The 19,492-nt window shown below is 39.2% G+C and overlaps 1 protein-coding gene across 3 annotated transcripts in view; it reads right to left on the bottom strand.

Annotated features, from left to right (window-relative positions):
* LOC111049630 overlaps positions 1-19,492 on the bottom strand; it is a 311,297-nt gene that overhangs the window by 79,903 nt on the left and 211,902 nt on the right. For all 3 annotated transcript variants that reach the window (XM_039425126.1, XM_039425128.1, XM_039425127.1), the window contains one exon: positions 1,876-2,059. In XM_039425126.1, coding sequence (XP_039281060.1) covers positions 1,876-2,059 — 184 coding nt within the window. The remainder of the gene's footprint in view (positions 1-1,875; positions 2,060-19,492) is intronic.

The raw sequence follows: 19,492 nt of genomic DNA, 5'->3' as shown, positions 1-19,492 counted from the left end.
TACTGTGAACTATGATTATTATGTTATGCTTCATTCTTCATATTCCTTTGTTTTATCATATCTCTCGAGCTGATGTCAAGCTGGTCCTTTGGAAATTTGATTCATAGTTTCACGATTTGAATCATTAATGTGCTCTTAGAACATCATTCTGTTCTCGTCCTAAAACCCCATAACAAAGGATTTGATCTGCTCCAGGCAATGCTGCTGGCTGAAAATCCCAAATTAATCAATTTTCTAAGAAGAAGAGGAGTTGAATTGAAGACCTTGCTCATATCAATCAGTACCATCAGAGTAGGCTGTCCATTACTCATAGCCAAGCATATATCAATTGTAACACATAGAAGGGCACTCATAGTACTGTATCTCTTCCTGAAGCCTGATTGGAATTTATTGAGAAGGTTGAAAGATCAAATATGATCATCAATTTGTTCATGTGCATATTTTTCTAGCATCTTGGACATGACAGACAGCACTGCAACTGGATGATAATCAGATGGAGAGGAAGGATTGGAAGTTTTATTGAGAGGGATGATTTTGGAGATTTTGTGTGCTGTGCCTTGTGACCCTAAGAGGGCCTGTGTGTGCTGGGCCTTGTAGTCCTAAGAGAGCTTGTTTGCGCTGGGCCTTGTGGCCCCATGAGGGCCTGTGTGCGCTGAGCCTTGTGACCCTAAACCTAGCGCCGCAGTGCAGGATGGTTTCTCACAGCTTGGCATTGTTGTCATTTGAGATGGGTGTCTGGCTTGGAAGTGTTTCGGCCGCATTGCAGGATGACTGTTAATGGTTACCGGAAGATCAACAGCTGAGTTTTTTCATTATTTTTCGTGATAGAGATATTCTCATTGCAAATTCGTTCTCAGTGACCCCAAGTTTAGCCTGAAGGCTTAGAATGTCAACAATGATTTTAAATAATTAAAAATCATTATGAAAAGTCATTAATATGTTAGTACACCAAGTTTCTGAAAACTTTTTACTGGTGACTGGAGTTATTATTGATTATAGGTATCACAAAAATCAAAATAATTGTGAGAAAGAAAACTGCTGATGAACGCGAATAAGACCGCCACTCCATCGTTCTATTGTCTCGGCTGCTTAGCTGAGCCTGGCTGGAGGGATCAAATAACTGACTGGATTGATCTTTCATCTGTCCGCTTGGTGGAACTACGCCAACCATTGCTGGGTGGAAGATGTTACTGCGGCCGCTCACATTCCCACCAACGCTGCTATTATTTGCTGTCTCAGCGCCTAGTCCAAGTCAGACAAACATCCAGCCTGCACTGCGAAGCTAGGTTTAGAGGGCTTGTGTGTGCTGGGCCTTATTGCCTTAAGAGGGCCCATGTGCGCTGGTTTTTGTGTTCCTAAGAGGGCTTGTGTGTGCTTGGCCTTGTGGCCCTTAGTGGGCCCATGTGCACTGGGCCTTGTGGCCCTAAGAGGGCTTGTGTGCGCTGGGCCTTGTGGCCCTGAGAGGGCTTGTGTATGCTGGGCCTTGTTGCCCTAAGAGGGACCATGTGCACTGGGCCTTGTGGCTCCAAGAGGGCTTGTGTGCGCTGGCCTTGTGGCCCAAAGAGCGCTTGTGTGCGCTGGGGCTTGTGGCCCTAAGAGGGCTCATGTGCACAGGGCCTTGGATAAATTCAAATGGAAAAATGTAGACTCTTTGTATAATAGACTCAACAGACTCAAAAATGTTAAACTGTCATACTTTAACATCAATGCCTCCTCATCCAATGAATGATGGCAGTTAGAATAGGCAGCTAGGTTAGATAGGTTAGAATAGGCAGCTAGAGATGAATCATGTTGCTATAATGGTGTTTGTTCACATCTTACAGCCTAGCTGATCTTGTATGTAGGGAACCCTGCTCTTATCATTATCATACGTACCATATCTTATAATTTTATTAGTTTTGGGAGCAACCAATTTGATTTCAGTGAGTTGTAGAGCCTGTTGATCGACACCTGGCAAGTTAACAGTTTCAACTGTTATGCCATCAAAGTAGATGATACGAGAAATTTTAGTCCAGTCAACTATCAACATTTCATTGACAACTCTGCGGAATTTCATTTCCTGTCAAAAACAAATTCAATTCAAATTCAAATTTATTGATTCTCGAAAAAATATACAACACTATCAAGACAAAAAAATATATATAAGAATCTACACCTGCAAGGAAACCCTGTGCGCAGGTGTGAGTTGCAATATTAATGTTGCAATATATTTTTTATTTTCAAAAATATTTAACAAAAATGATCCAAAACAAATTTCTTGAAAAAAATACAGAATAATAACTAGTACTTAATAATAAATAGGATACTAAAAATAAAGGAATGGAAGGAGAAAAGATGGAAAAGGCCAAGAAGAAAAAGAAGACGAAGAAGAAGGAGAATGAAGAAGAAGAGAAAGGTAAGAGGTAGGTAAGTCAACTGCAACCATGGAGTAGACGAAAATTAATTAATTTAATACAATTTTTCCTCGATTTTATTTGCTATTATCCATTCATCTATGTCTGATCTAAGCCTTTGGTTTATGTATCTTGACGTGCTTTATGAAGCCGGCTTTGCTTGCTGCATTGATTCTCCGACTAGGGAAACTCCTTTTTCTTCTTCATGTATAGATCATTTATTTGTTAGACACCCAGATACTAATCCTCTTTTCCCAGCAGTATTTAAATCCGATATCACGGATCACTACGCAATAGGGATCACCATAAAGCATAATAAAAATAACAATAGCTCTCATATTCAAAACTCCAGATTCAAGAAAATTGATAATGAAAAATTCTTTAAACTTCTGGCCGAACAGTCATGGGATAAAGTAATCTCTTCACAGAATCCTAATTTTTGTGCTGAGAAGTTCATGGAGCTTATAGCTCTGCTCCATCAGACCTGCTCTACAACTATAAATAGATGTAATAATAGTAATAAATTCAAAAAAATTAAAGCCATGGATCACAAATGGGCTTATCAGATCCATAGAAAAAAGAAATAGATTAAGCAGATTAATTAAAAGTCAGCCCTTCAACCCCAATCTCATTCACCAATATAATGAGTATCGCAGTATGTTGAGTAAATTGTTTAAAAAAAAAACAAAAAAAAATATTTCAAAAGGAAACTATCAGATTCAAAAAATAACCCCAAAAATTTTTGGAAAACAATAAACGAGATATCAGGGTCTAGCAACAAAACTGCTTCTTCTCCTATTCATGATTACACAAAATGTAACAATAGCGACAACAATCCCAAGTCTGCGGTAGATATAGCAAATGAATTTAACATTAACTTTTCTAATGTTGGAGCCAGGCTAGCTGATGAGATTAAGCAAAGAAACCAGAGACTTAGAGCTCCAGTCCGCCCTGTCTGTCCTCCTGTCCAACAATTCATCTCAAGAGAAGTGTCAGAGCAGGAGGTTAGACAGTGTGTGGCGGAAATGCGCGGAGGTTCTGCTCCTGGCTGCGATGATGTATTGGGTTATTTGTTGAAAAATGGCATACATTTTATTACTATCCCACTTTGTCATATTATTAACTGTAGTTTCAATTCAGGTATTTTCCCCAATATTTTCAAATTGGCTAAGGTTATTCCTCTATACCAGTCAGGTGATAAGGGAGATAAAAATAATTACCGTCCAATATCTTTACTGAGTGTATTTTCAGAAGTTATTGAAAAATGCTACAAAAACCAACTGTCTCAATATTTAAAAATGAACAAATTATTATCTGATTGCCAGTTTGGATTCAGGAACGACTGCAACTCTTCCAACTGCTTCTATCAACTGAGTGACTACTTGAGAAAAGGCATTAATAATAACAAATATATTCTTTTGCTGTTTGTTGACCTGGCGAAGGCTTTTGATTATATCAATTGTGCAATATTGCTTAATAAATTGGAAAATATTGGGATAATTGGCGCTTCTCATGATTGGATCGGAAGCTACTTGTTGGGTCGCAAACAAATAGTAAACATAAATAGTCCATTCAGTTATAGTAACAATGGTGGTAACAATGAAATTAATAGCAATAATATAAATAACAACAATATAAATTCTGTCAATAGTGAGGTGTGAAGTATCGATTTTGGGGTTGTCCAAGGAAGCACACTTGGGCCAATCTTATTCCTTATATACATCAATGACATTATCAAATCTGATATATCGGGTAGAATGCTACTGTTTGCTGATGACACCAGTCTATTTTGAGGCAGACAGCTGGATGGAAGTCAACCAGAGAAGGCACCCAGAGACTTAATTACACTCAAAAATTGGTTTGATGACAACATTCTTAGTATGAATGCAAAGAAGACCAAAATTCTTCCAATATTCCTTCATAAAAACCGCGCCCCTCCAGATAATTTACTGCTAAAACTACATTGTTGTGGTCAGGTGTGTAATGATGACTGTGATTGCCAGGTGATTGAATCGGTTAACGAGTTCAAATACCTGGGTATAATCATTGATAATAATTTATCTTGGCATCCACACATTTCCTACTTGAAAAAAAATTACGGAAATTGATTTTTGTTTTTTCAGAACTGAAGGGCATTCTTAAAACACGAAGGAATTGAGGACAGTGTATCACGCACTTGTGCAGTCAATCCTTACCTATGGAATTATTGTCTGGGGAGGTGCGTGTGATACTAAGATTGCAGAACTTTCAGTGACTCAGAAAGCTATTATCAAAGCCGGAGTGGGCCTGGAAAGAACATATTCTTCCGAACGTTTATTTGTTTATTTTAATGTTCTGACTATTAAGAAGCTTTATGTTAAATTTGTCTTAATGTATGCGTTCAAGAATAAAATGAACTTAAATATTCCAGCACAACAAGAACATAGGACTAGAAGCGGACTTCTTCTGCATCCCAATTTAGAGAGTAATTCGCGAGCTGTTTGCGACAGAAATGTCTCTTATGTAATTAATATGATTCTGCGGTCACCCCCCCTATATAAGTCATCCTGGTTCTTGTACTGTACTAAAATACAAGAAAGTGCTACATGGATGGTTGGCATCTTTAAATGACTATCAGTGTGGTAGATTGATCAAATCAATGTATGTGTAACGCCTTGGAATTTATTCACTCATGTGTGTGCGTAGTGTGTGTGTGTGTGTGTGTGTGTGTGTGTGTGTGTGTGTGTGTGTGTTTCCCTTCCCGTGCAAATGTTCATAGTTGAGCTTGAATATTAAAATTAAATAAGTATTTTTATCTTTCATTTAAATAGTTTCGATATTGTATTATTCAATACTATTAAATATTGGTAGCTATCTATAATAGTAATATTACTTCTCTGTATCATAGATAAGTTATCTATGTAAATTAAAATTCAATATACTTATGTGAACTCTTACTCACGAACAGACCGACAGGTCCATGTGAGTACAGTTTCAATTATTTTGTGAAATAGTTTAAACATAGAGATAATTTTCTTTAAATTATTACATTCACTTTTGTTTTATAAGTCTTTTTTTTGTGAAACAATAAATCAATTCAATTCATGTTTGTTTTTTCAAGAATATTTAAGGGAATGTGGTTTATTAATTTATTGGAAATATAAGAAAACTGTCTCCCACACACATCCAAGTCCATTCTTACAAATTGGAAAATGTCTTGCGTGGGGCGCACACCCAAAAGAGATTCTCGAAGTTCAAATAAATTTTTATTTTTTATAATATATAGTACCAAATTTTTTATGAAAAGTTGTCGAACTGTTAAAACCTAGAACTCCCTGAATAAATCTTTTGTTGGAAAAAGTCTGGGTTTGCCTAGAATAGTTTTTAAAAGATGTTTTTGTCTGTTCCAAACATATTTAAAAGCAGATTGAGCATATGAATAATAGATTAGTTCAGCTATTTTTATATTGCTCAGCAGTCTAATTCGGTGAAATTTGTAGATAAGGAATTTTAGTTTGGAACACATGTTATTAATTTGATTATCCCACCTTAAGTGTCGATCCAACAAGATACCCAGATACTTAACTTTTTTTTCTTTTCGAATTTTCTGACAAGAACAGCAGCTAAGAAGTCTATGGTCGTTACAGTTTAATTGATGGATTTTTATACTGTCTATTGTTCGTGGTTGAGTAAGGGAATTGGGTGAAAATAACATGAAGACGCTTTCAGCTGTGTTGAGAATTAATATGTGTTGATTAAGCCAAGAGAACGCCAATCTGAGTCCACTTTCCACTGCAATTTCTACATCATCCCATGAGTTTTCAGTGAAAGATAGAGCAGTGTCGTCTACAAATGATATTATATCACAATTTCTTATATTTAATTTGAGGAGATCATTGATATAGATTAAGAACAAAATGGGAGATAGGAGAGTACCTTGCGGCAGACCAAAATAAGTGAGTTTCATATTGATTGTGTTGAGTATCTGAGATCGATTACACAGGTAACTATTGAATAATATTAGTGGTATACCCCTAATCCCCAGGTGTTCCATTTTTTCCAGAAGTCGTTTTTGAGAGATAGTGTCAAATGCCTTGGCTGAATCCAAGAATACTGTGAACGTTTTTTTCTTATTATTAAAGTTTTTTGTTTTAATTTGTAATAATCTGGTGATGGCATCCTCTGTACATTTACTGGGCTGGAATCCATACTGGTTTTCATTAATAATGTTGAATTTATTCAGATAGCCCAATAATCTTCTTTTAATTATCTTCTCCATTACTTTGGCTAAGTTATTCATCAGACTAATAGGACGGTAGTTGGTAGGGTTGGACGGATCACCTGATTCATGGATAGGAACAATTTTGGCAACTTTGAACTGTCTTGGAAAATGACCCACCTCGAAACATTTGTTGATGATACGTTTGAGAGGTTTTGTAATTGAGGGAGCAATCTTCTTTAGACAAGTAGCTGTTGTCCACTCCAGGAGCAGAATTATCTTTGAGAGAATTTATTGTGGCCAATATTTCCTCATCATCTGTATAAGCCAAAAAGAAGGAACTATATGATGGAATTGTAGTATCAACAAATGTATGTTGTATAGGGTATCATTAATTAGTTTATCGGCATACAACTCACCTACATGTGCAAAATGGTGATTAAGAACATCAGACTCAATCTTAGGCATACAAGTCTCTCTTTTAGTGTTGAGTAAATCATTCATACACTCCCATATTTTTTTTTGAGTTTCCTTTGCATTTCGATAGTTTATTATTATAGAAGTCATATTTACATTGTTCAATCATATTATTTAAGATGTTTCCATAATTTATATACTGCAATTTTAGAATGGAGTTGAAAGGCTGTTTTTTAAGAGTTTGGTACATGAGATCACGTTTCCTTATTGAAATAATTAGTCCAGTTGTAATCCAAGGCTTGAGAGGTTTCAGTTTGTGGGGTACTAGTTTCACATAAGTTTCCTTTTTTATCTCTGTATTTAATCTTTTCATGAAGTAATCAATCACGTCATCAATACTCGAGTCAACCAATGCATCCAAATCCGACCAATTGCAATTTTTTTAATTCTTTATCAGATTATTATAGTGTAGTAATTCCTTGTTATCTGTTGTTTGTTGTGTCATTTTTACATTTTCATACAAGCCCAAATTCATGCAAGTTAAATAGTGATCAGTTACACTTGTTTTTATTACTGAGCCAATTGTTGTATCACTGGAAAAAGAACTATTTTTTAAGAAAAAGTGGTCTAGACATGATTGGGAACCATTTGACTCACGCGTGGGCTTGTTTATGAAAGATTTGAAACCATTTGAAGAAAGTAAATTGAAATATTCGTTTGTTACGTTGGTGTTTTGGTTTAAATCAATGTTGATATCACCAGTTATTATGTTCGGACTGTTGGTTTTGTTTAGGTAATCAATGCACTCATTCAAACTATTCAGGAAAATAGTTAGATTAGAAGAAGGTGACTGATATATAGCGACAATAGTTAATCTGATATTTGATTTCTGTATGACATCAAGTATTAGAGAATTTGATTCCAATATGTCATAGTTTATACATTCAAATTTCAAGATATTTTTACGAAACATGCAAATTCCATCACATTTATTTAAGTTACCTGGAACGCTTTGAACCAAATAATCATTCAAATTATAATTGAAAAGGTTATTATCAACAACCCAGGTTTCGCTCAGGACAATTATATCAAATTTTGTTTCACAGTTTTGTATAATGTAAGCAAAATCATCAAAGTTTCGATTTATGCTCCTTATATTCATGTGGCAAATATTAAATAAATGTGTTTATTCGACAAAAACTGGCTCAAACAGCACTCTGGTTTGTGGACTCTATCAATTACATCGAGAACATTTCGGGGTCATCTGGCGTCGGGTAGCAAGTTGAACAATTTAAATGGGTAAGTGCACAATAACATGGCCTTCCTTCATGTCAAAATCCTCCTTGCTTCCAGGATCCTGGGTCCAGATCACGATAAAAGATGAGACGACACTTGTAATAAATCAATAGATCACTTTCCAAAAAATCGACATTATGAGAAGTGAGCTGTTCGATTGGCTGGCAGTGGACAACTAGTGGTATTATGCTAAGCATGTCACCCTCCAATTGCCCCCTCCAACAGCAGACAACGAAGGGGAACATTGATATAACGTCTGAACATTCCACCCACCTTGGAAGAACTTCTAATAACAAAAAACAAAAACCACCTATTATGAATCTTACTAGGGAAACTAGGAAAAAGATAGAATATCTTCACTTCTCAGGGGCCATTGAGGAGACTTATACAAAAGGAATAGGAGGCCCACGGGAAGAAGAGAATGAGACAAGGAATATGGACTATGTACAACCACTATAAATAAAAACAAGGAACAAAGCAACTTGAGAACCTTTTCCCATATCTCAAACAAGAAACAAAAAAACAACCACTAAACTTATTGAAGTTCCCTTCAAAAAGGCATAATCTTCATCAATAGGGAGGAGACATACTCTATTGACATCCCTAGTTAGACTTCCTTCTGCAGTCTCCACCACTCGCACAACTCCATCCTGTCCAGGGAAAATCTTCGTTATTCGACCAAGCCTTTAGTGTAGAGGGGGTAGGCTACTTTCCTTTAAAAGAACCATACTTCCAATCTCAACATTACTATGTTTTTTGTACCATTTTGTTCGGGTTTGCAAGCTAGATTCATACTCCAATTGCCAACGTTTCCAGAATGAAGATACAATTCTTTTGAGTAAACTCCATCGATTTCTCAAGTTTACCGGTTCAATTGACTCCTCTGGCTCTGGCCAAACCTTTGGGCTTTCCATGAGTACAAAATGACCTGGAGTTTACACACTCAAATCTCTTGGATCTGAACTAACAGAGCTCAATGGTCTTGAATTCAATATCCACTGAATTTGAGTTAATGCAGCTAATTCTTCATAAGCTGGAATTTGATTACCCACTGCATCCTTGAGCAATCTCTGTAGATTTTATGCCTGTTTCCCAGATTCCTCCCCAATGTGTAGCTGCTGGAGGGTTGAATACCCACTTGATCCCTCAATTACCCAGCTCTCCAGCCATCTCCTCATTGAAACTTGATGCTTTTGTGAGCTCCTACCATTGTGAAAGTTTCCGGCTTGCTCCCACAAAATTGGTACCACAATCACTATACATAGTGTGAACAGTGCCTCTTTTTGCTAGGAATCGTTTCATAGCAGCTAGAAAAGCATCTGTTGATAATTCCGAGACTAAATCTAGATGTACAGCCCGAGTTGAAAGGCAAATAAATAAACAAATGTATGCCTTGTATATTCTAGCATTATATCAAAAGGTCCACCATAATCAACCGCTGTATTTAGGAATGCCTTGACTCCTTGCAGCCTAGCAGATGGGAGGTCTCCCATGAGTGGTTGTTGCCCAGTGGGTTCTATACGAAAGGATTTCATGCATTTAATTGTTCTCCTACGAATTATGTCCCTTGCTCTCAAGATCCAGAATTTGTCTTTGAATGACTGCTTGTAAGTTAGATGGGCCAGGATGTAAATACAGTTTGTGGTAGTGATCTATAATCAAATTTGTCATGTGATGAGTTTTTGGGAGCAGCAATGGGTATTTATTTCTATCAGAAATTCCTCAATCTTCTCCCCACTCTTAGTAGCCCAGTTGAATCCATGAAAGAGTTCAACTGTTCAAGACTTCTTGGGATGGATTTATCGATTGATTGTATAGCAGCTATAGCATCAGGAAATGATTCTTTTCGTACTAATGCAATCATAGAGAGCATTGCTTCATTCAACTCTTCAGTGCTCAACAGACCTGTATGTTTTCTAGCTCTATTACAACAATTGTTAATGAACCTTTCAATTCATGCTTTCACTCTCTTCAATACAGTCAATGTGGAAAATTCATTTATGAGAAGAAGTCCATGTGAGGGCTATTTACTCTGTGTTGCTGGAGCAATTCCTCTTGCTTCCAATTCAATCTGTTCGGAATTTTCATCATCATTACCATGGAGTTAGTGTGACCAGCACTCCAGTGGTTTGGCTAACCAATCAGGACCATTCCACCACAGAGAATTACCAATTAGTTCATTGGGCAATAGTCCACGACTAGCACAATCAGCAGGATTACATTCGGTTGGCACATTCCTAAATTGCTCTGTAGACAGGTGTTCCTGAACTTGACGATTTGCCACAAACATAGCCCAATGATAAGGTGAAGACTGAATCTAACTCAATGCCACCGTTGAATCAGTCCAAGCTGCAATATAATCAATGTTCATAATTTTTGAGAGCACTTCTTGAACTTCATGTAATAATCTAGCTACTAGGACAACCGCACAAAGCTCCAGACGTGGCAGTTTGATTTTCTTCAATGGAGCTACCTTGGCTTTAGATATCAGTATTGTGCATACCATTCTACCATCCTTCAATGGGGCTCACAAATAAACCACTCCAGCATAGCCGCGTTCTGAGCTGTCAGCAAAAACATGCAGCTGTATATTATTTTCACACAGCTCAAAGTTCAAGCAATGAGGAATATTCAGTTTTTCCAACAGGGGTGATTGGTTGCAAATGAACTCCCATTTCTTCACTACCTCCACGGATGCTTTATCATCCCAGTCACAAAGAGATTGCCATAGATATTGAATTATACTCTTGATGGTAAGCATGAAAGGTGTCAAATATCCTAATGGATCAAAAATTCGTGCTAAAGTTGATAAAATGTTTCGTTTTGTAGCTAGATTGGATGGAAGCTTTATCCTGTAGAAGAGATAGTCACCAATTGGATTCCACTGGAAGCCAAGAATTTTAGTGGTTTTATCAGTCTCCAAAGTGAAATCTTCTGCTCCAATAGCATAATACTCCGGAGGGAGATTTGATAGAATGGCAGGATGATTGCTAGCCCACATTCACAATTCAAATTGCCCTTTGCTTAACAATTCAGTAAACTCAGACTGTAGTTGCTTGGCTGCTTCCACTGATGGGACTGATGTGCCTATATCATCCATGTAAGTGGAAAATCGTTAAGCTTCAGAGGCTGCAGGGAACCTTTGTCTTGATCCTCTATCAACTGATGCAAAGTACGAATAGCAAGAGATGGCGATGATGATACACCATACGACACAGTTGTTAGAGTATACTCTTCCATTTCTTCTCTATCATCAGCTCGCCAAAAAATCTGTTGGAGGTCATGATGTTTCCTATTCAACAAGATATTTCTATAAATTTGTCGAATATCACAAACATATTGCCACCTCCTGAGATCGAAATCTCAACAATAGACTTGAAATATCTAATTGTAGGCTGGGTCCAATGTGGAGAATCTTATTCAATGAAGGACCATTTTCAGTTTTCATTGAGGCATCAAAGACTACTGATATTTCCATCCTCTGTTATACGACAAATCCAATGATGAGGAATGTAAAAAAAGTTTTTTTTTGGTTGTCTGGTTTGGGTGCTAGCACCATGTGCTTTTGTTTCAAGTAATCCTCCATAAACTCATTATACAACTGTCTGAATACAGGATTTTTTGATAACCCATGTTCCAATGGTATAAATCTTTTCAAGGCTAGTTGTCAACTCTCATTTAATAATTCTGGTGTTTCCTTGAATGGTAATTCTAAAATGTATCTACTAGTATTCAAATGACAAACAGTTGATTTGTATATCTCTTCACAGGCCATTTCACTTTCAGATGATTTTTTGTCATAGGTGGCTCTTCTATGGCTCAAAATTGCTTCAACAACTCTTCTTAATCAGCATTGGAATACATGTACAGATTATTTGAGATAGTAGAACTCTCCTCTCATACCTCACCCATCAGGCAGTTACCCTATACAGTTTCTAGGACAGATGGTGTACCCGCTGGACCAATCACCTTTCTTCCAGTCAGAATGAGGGGGGAAGTATTCAGCACCCAATAAAATATCAACCTCCTCTGAAAGGAAAAATTCAGGATCAATATGTGCCCAGTACACACCTTTCTCATCTGATTTGTAGGTGCTTTCTTGTTGAGTACCAATGTGGTAGCTTTTAATGGGGGGGAGTTCATCTGCCACTTCCAATTTAGTATCAGATAATCCGTACATTGAAAACTATGTGTTTTCTGCACCATTAGACACAATTTTTTCATGCATTGCCTTGTAATAAATAATCCAATAATACCTTGACCATATGATAATTGCCTTGATTATCTTGAACTTCTGTTCTAACAGTTGATAACAATACTACGGAACTCTTTACATTCGAAAATACTTTCTCAGCTGAGTCAGTAACAAATGTTTGATGGCTATGATCAGCGGCAATGTTCATGTCAACCCTGCTCATTTGTTTATTACCGGCCAATGTGTTGGTGTTTTCAACAGGCAGCTGTCTCGGCTCTAAATGGAGGAGCGAATGATGATGCAAATTACAGTGACTGCACAGCTTCCTTTGTCTACAGTCTCTAATAAAGTGCCCTGCCAATGAGCAGCATATAACTAGTTTTAATTCTTTTACACATTTCAATCTATCAGATGGTTTGAGATTCAAGAACACTTAAAAATTTTCCAGTTCATGAGAACTATTGAATTCAATACATTTCAGCTCATCCGATTTTGATTCAACAATCATAGCTGAAGCTTTGTGATTTCCCATAGTGGGTTCTGATTTCCCAAACTGCTTACATGAGAAGGCTTCTGACGATGTAGATGACCCCAAAAATCAGTTGATTTGGTAGCCTCTAAAAAACAGCTTCATCATTCAAAAACATTTGGAAGTTTTTTAAATCAGATACTGTTCCATTCCTTAGCAGTTTCTGCCACTTCTCTCCTAATTTATTCTTCAGTCAGTTTTTTATGCAAGACAAATAATAACGGAATCGCCCGGTCATTAACTGAATGACCAATTGGTTTTAGTGCTGCAATATACTCAGCTAAATGAGAGATGAATTTTTGTAGCGAGTCTGGTCACTTATTAACTGGTGGCATATAAAAATTGCTTGCGAGTATGCCTCAGTCAGCTTGTAAGAGTCATTGTAGTGATTCAATAATATTTTCCATGCCTCAGCATAATGATCACTTGTCAATGGGAATACATAAATGACTGACAGTGCATCACCTCTCAGTACAGACTGAAGATACATATGTTTTTGTATGTCAGCAATTTGACCATTATCGTGGACCATGGCCTCGAATAAATCTTTAAACTGACTCCAAATTTTACAATTGCCATCAAAAGTCATTAAAGGAAGCTTAGGTAGGACAACTGACAAGCTATTCCCAGCTGTGGGTGTGGAAGCTACATTGGAAGAATAAACATTCAAATTTGTTTGAGTGGATGGTAAGGTTTCGAGAATAGCCTTGACATTGGAATACATCTCATCAAACTTGCCCATCAGTGTTTCAAGCTCAGTTGTTTCCAATTAAGGATTTTGTTTGTTATAGTAGCTCTGCATCTTATCTATTATATCATTGAACTCCACCTGGTGGTGATCAATATGCTCATCCATAGCTTTCAATTAATATCTCATTGTTTTACTTCTCGGATCCTTTTTGACAGCTTCAGCAATTTCATTTATCCATTCTATTTAATGGAATAATACATCTCTTTGAAATGTCAAGTCTTTAATAACTCCTCTATGGTGTAGTGGTTAGCAAGTCAGCTTTCTGAGTTGGAGGCTCTATGCTCGAATCCAGGCGGTAAAGGTAAGTATTAAAGGTCAGTATCAACAGAACCAGAGGATATATTTTTTGTATGTAGTGGGTAGACTGGCCCACCACTGCCAGTCATCCCGCTGCCAGTTGTCTGGCCGCCACCGATCGCCCGGCTGCCGCCGGTCGCCCCGCCGGTCGCCCGGCCGCCACCGATCACCCTGTCGGTCGCCCCACCAGTCACCCCACCATCATCACCAGTCGCCCCACTATCGCTGCCAGTCGTCCCACTATCGCCGCCTGTCGCCCCACTATTGCCGCCAGTCGTCCCACTATCGCCACCAGTCATACCACTATCGTCACCAGTCATCCCACCATTGTCACCAGTCGTCCCACTATCGCCGCCAGTCGTCCCACTATCGTCACCAGTCGCCCCACTATCGCCGCCAGTCGTCCCACTATCGCCACCAGTCGTACCACTATCGTCACCAGTCATCCCACCATCGCCGCCAGTTGCCCCACTATTGCCACCAGTCGCCCCACTATCGCCACCAGTCGCCCGGCCGCCGCCGGTCACCCCACCACCGGTCGCCCAGCCGCCGCCAGTCGGCCACCGCTGGTCGTCTGGCCGCCACCGGTTGCCCGGCCACCGGTCACCCCGCCGGTCGCCTCACCGGTCGTCTTACCGCCACCAACAGTCGACCTGCTGCGGCTGGCAATTGTCCGGCCGGCTGAGCATGAGCATTCTGAGCGCAGTCAGTGACACTCAGAAAATACTTATAGCTAAACTATATCTAAGGAGATGGTAGGTAATAAGTAAACAGTTTGGAATACAATTAGCTATTTATTGATTAATTCAACATCCATTTCATTGAAAAGTTTACTACAAGCAGGTATATCTCTGTTCCAAAATCCAAGTTGTTTATCATATTGAGTGTGCAGAAAAGTGATGTATCCATGATGTTTCTCCTTGGTCCATGTCGAGCAGGTAATGTCCCAGGTAGTAGACTCCTTTTCCAGCACTAGTCCTTGGCAAGTCTTCTATGTTGTCTGATAGTCTTCGGATGATATTCAGTGATACCTCTAGAACACTGTTTCAGCTAGAGACAATACCCTGTCATTGATGTTGAATCACCTCACAACCTCTTTCCTTCAGGTAATTGATGCTCCTTCGAGTCAAAAGTATAGGTGTAGTAGTATTTCTCACCACTACATCATCCTACTTTTTCTCTTCCTCCTTCTCTTCCTCTTCCTCCTCCTCCTCTTCCTCTTCCACCTCTACCTCATTGTCCTCCTCCATATCAGTTTCCTCTTCCTCATCTTCTACATGATCCTCAACCAATTTCAGATCAAATGGGGAGATTGATGGTAAATTTGTCTCACCATAGTCGGCCCACTTTGAGAATAAGAGTACCATTTTCTCTATTGTTCTAGATACACAGTTGATCGACAAAATGTCTATTCTCCACAGATGATTCCAGCACAATGAATCTAATCTGCTATGTATCCAATATATATACATATTTGTATAGCATTATGATTTTGATTGTACCTCAATATAATGTCTAAGGTGTTGCTGTTCTCTGCTTTCTCAAGTAAAGACCTTGACCGACCTTTGATCTCTGCTGTCTCAAGTAAAGACCTGTACCAACCTTTGGTTTCTGATGTCTCAAGTGAAGACCTCGACCTCCTTTCATTGATTTTTTCTTCGATGGTTGAATCTTTTGTTTCTTCCCCTTCTCAACCACCCTGCTGACTTCCTTCAGTGATCTTTTCATACCTCCCCCAAATTTTGCCTTAGCCTTCATAATGTTGGTGACTGCTAGTGCTGCAGCTTTTTCCAACACCCCCGCATCATCAGATCTCACTCTGTCCCAGGCTCTCTCTGCCAAGATGCTGTCTGCTACTGCTCTGCTTGCTGTATCACCACTCTTGGAATAGGCAATATCATGCTCCTTGCAAGCCTGATCAAGTTTGTTGATTCCTGGATCACCTTGTGCTAATCGCTTCTGAAGTTTTGTTCCTGGTCCACAGTATTGATAGCCAGGGATATGAAGTTCAACTGGTAGAATGTCAATTGCCTTATTAACTATTGTACCAGCAGCTCCCTTAATAGCTGTCAGAACACCTCTTCCTCTATAGATCTTCTGACTTTTCTCCTTACTAAAATCACGCCTTGGGGCAATAGATCCTCTCCCAGTCACTTGTCTCCCAGAATGTCTTTGACCACCATCTCTGCTATCATCCAAAGGCGTTTGATTGTATTCTTATACTTAGCTTTGTTGTAGTTAACAATCTCACCTCTTGGATCATTGTTCTGTCTGTGCACACTGGTCCAGTTCAATATTTCTCCATAAGCCTGTCTGTCAGCAGATTCAACTAATGCACGATTTGGATTCTTCTTGAAAATCAACTCACAAAGTCCCAATGTAGCTGTGAAGGTCTTTTCTTCCTGATCTACAGGGTCAGTCAGCACAATTTCATCACCATTCTCTCCAAAAGTTAAATACTTATTGCCCAGGTAGTAAGCATTGTCTCTCACTCTTGGTCCAAAAGTGTCATCAAAATCGTCATTGTCCTTGCTCAATGATCCTCTAATGTAATCAGCTACCTGTTTTCCAGCTAGATCAGTTTGATCAAGGATATTCTGAACTGTTGTACCATGACTTTCATTCAATAATTGTTCAACATTCTTATCATCATCCTGTCCATCTCCAGACAGCTCCTCATCACTGCTATCATCATATCCTCTACTCATATTATACTCCTCACCCTCATCCCCTTCAAATGCCTGCTTTCCTGCTTTCCATAGTTGTCGTCCAACTCTTGAGGTGCCTGCCATTGGACTTGAAACTTCACCAGTTCCATATGATTCAAATGTTGGTGACTCTTCATCAATGCTGGAGAGTTGGAGCTTATGTTTTGCTTTACTTGCACCAGTAAGTCCACGCCTTGTATATGTGGCATCTTTAACAAATGGTGTTGTTGGTGGAGTAGGATATGTGTGGTGTGTTGATGCTGCTGAGAAAGGACGATGTTCTGATGATAACAACTCTGGCTTGGATTGTCTCTGCCTACCCTTTACATGCCTGGATCGCATTTTTATTCTAGGCTTCAGATACCTAGGACGCTTCTTGGATGCTCTTGATGGAGGTAGTTGTGGTTGTTGAACTGGCATCCGTTGGAAGGTTTCGACTAGGTTGACTAGTGGCTCAGCTAGAGGTTTGAAGTGTTCCACATGTTTCTCTTCTGCAATCCGTCTACCCAGCATGATTTCCTTATGCCTCCTTTTGATTTCACGCTTCAACCTAGCAATCTCCAATATGGTAGGAGCAACCTCCTCCAATGTTGGCTTATGGTTCCTATGTTTGATATACATACTGGTCAGTGTTTATCAGTATACTGAGGTCTGAGAGTTTGAGCTCCGCTATTTATACATTTTGGACCCATACCAAGTGCAGAGTGCCACTGACTGAACAGTGACTGATCAGTGACTGAACAGTGACTGATCAGCTACTGTCAGACTGATCAGTCACTGATCAGTCACTGATCAGTCACTGTTCAGTCAGTGGCACTCTGCACTTGGTATGGGTCCAAAATGTATAAATAGCGGAGCTCAAACTCTCAGACCTCAGTATACTGATAAACACTGACCAGTATGTATATCAAACATAGGAACCATAAGCCAACATTGGAGGAGGTTGCTCCTACCATATTGGAGATTGCTAGGTTGAAGCGTGAAATCAAAAGGAGGCATAAGGAAATCATGCTGGGTAGACGGATTGCAGAAGAGAAACATGTGGAACACTTCAAACCTCTAGCTGAGCCACTAGTCAACCTAGTCGAAACCTTCCAACAGATGCCAGTTCAACAACCACAACTACCTCCATCAAGAGCATCCAAGAAGCGTCCTAGGTATCTGAAGCCTAGAATAAAAATGCGATCCAGGCATGTAAAGGGTAGGCAGAGACAATCCAAGCCAGAGTTGTTCTCATCAGAACATCGTCCTTTCTCAGCAGCATCAACACACCACACATATCCTACTCCACCAACAACACCATTTGTTAAAGATGCCACATATACAAGGCGTGGACTTACTGGTGCAAGTAAAGCAAAACATAAGCTCCAACTCTCCAGCATTGATGAAGAGTCACCAACATTTGAATCATATGGAACTGGTGAAGTTTCAAGTCCAATGGCAGGCACCTCAAGAGTTGGACGACAACTATGGAAAGCAGGAAAGCAGGCATTTGAAGGGATGAGGGTGAGGAGTATAATATGAGTAGAGGATATGATGATAGCAGTGATGAGGAGCTGTCTGGAGATGGACAGGATGATGATAAGAATGTTGAACAATTATTGAATGAAAGTCATGGTACAACAGTTCAGAATATCCTTGATCAAACTGATCTAGCTGGAAAACAGGTAGCTGATTACATTAGAGGATCATTGAGCAAGGACAATGACGATTTTGATGACACTTTTGGACCAAGAGTGAGAGACAATGCTTACTACCTGGGCAATAAGTATTTAACTTTTGGAGAGAATGGTGATGAAATTGTGCTGACTGACCCTGTAGATCAGGAAGAAAAGACCTTCACAGCTACATTGGGACTTTGTGAGTTGATTTTCAAGAAGAATCCAAATCGTGCATTAGTTGAATCTGCTGACAGACAGGCTTATGGAGAAATATTGAACTGGACTAGTGAGCACAGACAGAACAATGATCCAAGAGGTGAGATTGTTAACTACAACAAAGCTAAGTATAAGAATACAATCAAACGCCTTTTGGATGATAGCAGAGATGGTGGTCAAAGACATTCTGGGAGACAAGTGACTGGGAGAGGATCTATTGCCCCAAGGCGTGATTTTAGTAAGGAGAAAAGTCAGAAGATCTATAGAGGAAGAGGTGTTCTGACAGCTATTAAGGGAGCTGCTGGTACAATAGTTAATAAGGCAATTGACATTCTACCAGTTGAACTTCATATCCCTGGCTATCAATACTGTGGACCAGGAACAAAACTTCAGAAGCGATTAGCACAAGGTGATCCAGGAATCAACAAACTTGATCAGGCTTGCAAGGAGCATGATATTGCCTATTCCAAGAGTGGTGATACAGCAAGCAGAGCAGTAGCAGACAGCATCTTGGCAGAGAGAGCCTGGGACAGAGTGAGATCTGATGATGCGGGGGTGTTGGAAAAAGCTGCAGCACTAGCAGTCACCAACATTATGAAGGCTAAGGCAAAATTTGGGGGAGGTATGAAAAGATCACTGAAGGAAGTCAGCAGGGTGGTTGAGAAGGGGAAGAAACAAAAGATTCAACCATCGAAGAAAAAATCAATGAAAGGAGGTCGAGGTCTTCACTTGAGACATCAGAAACCAAAGGTTGGTACAGGTCTTTACTTGAGACAGCAGAGATCAAATGTCGGTCAAGGTCTTTACTTGAGAAAGCAGAGAACAGCAACA

This window comes from Nilaparvata lugens, chromosome 3 (genome assembly GCF_014356525.2).
Source record: "Nilaparvata lugens isolate BPH chromosome 3, ASM1435652v1, whole genome shotgun sequence".
Taxonomy (NCBI): Eukaryota; Metazoa; Arthropoda; class Insecta; order Hemiptera; family Delphacidae; genus Nilaparvata; species Nilaparvata lugens.
The sequence above is the reverse complement of the archived record's forward strand: the minus strand, read 5'-3'. Positions and strand labels throughout refer to the sequence as shown.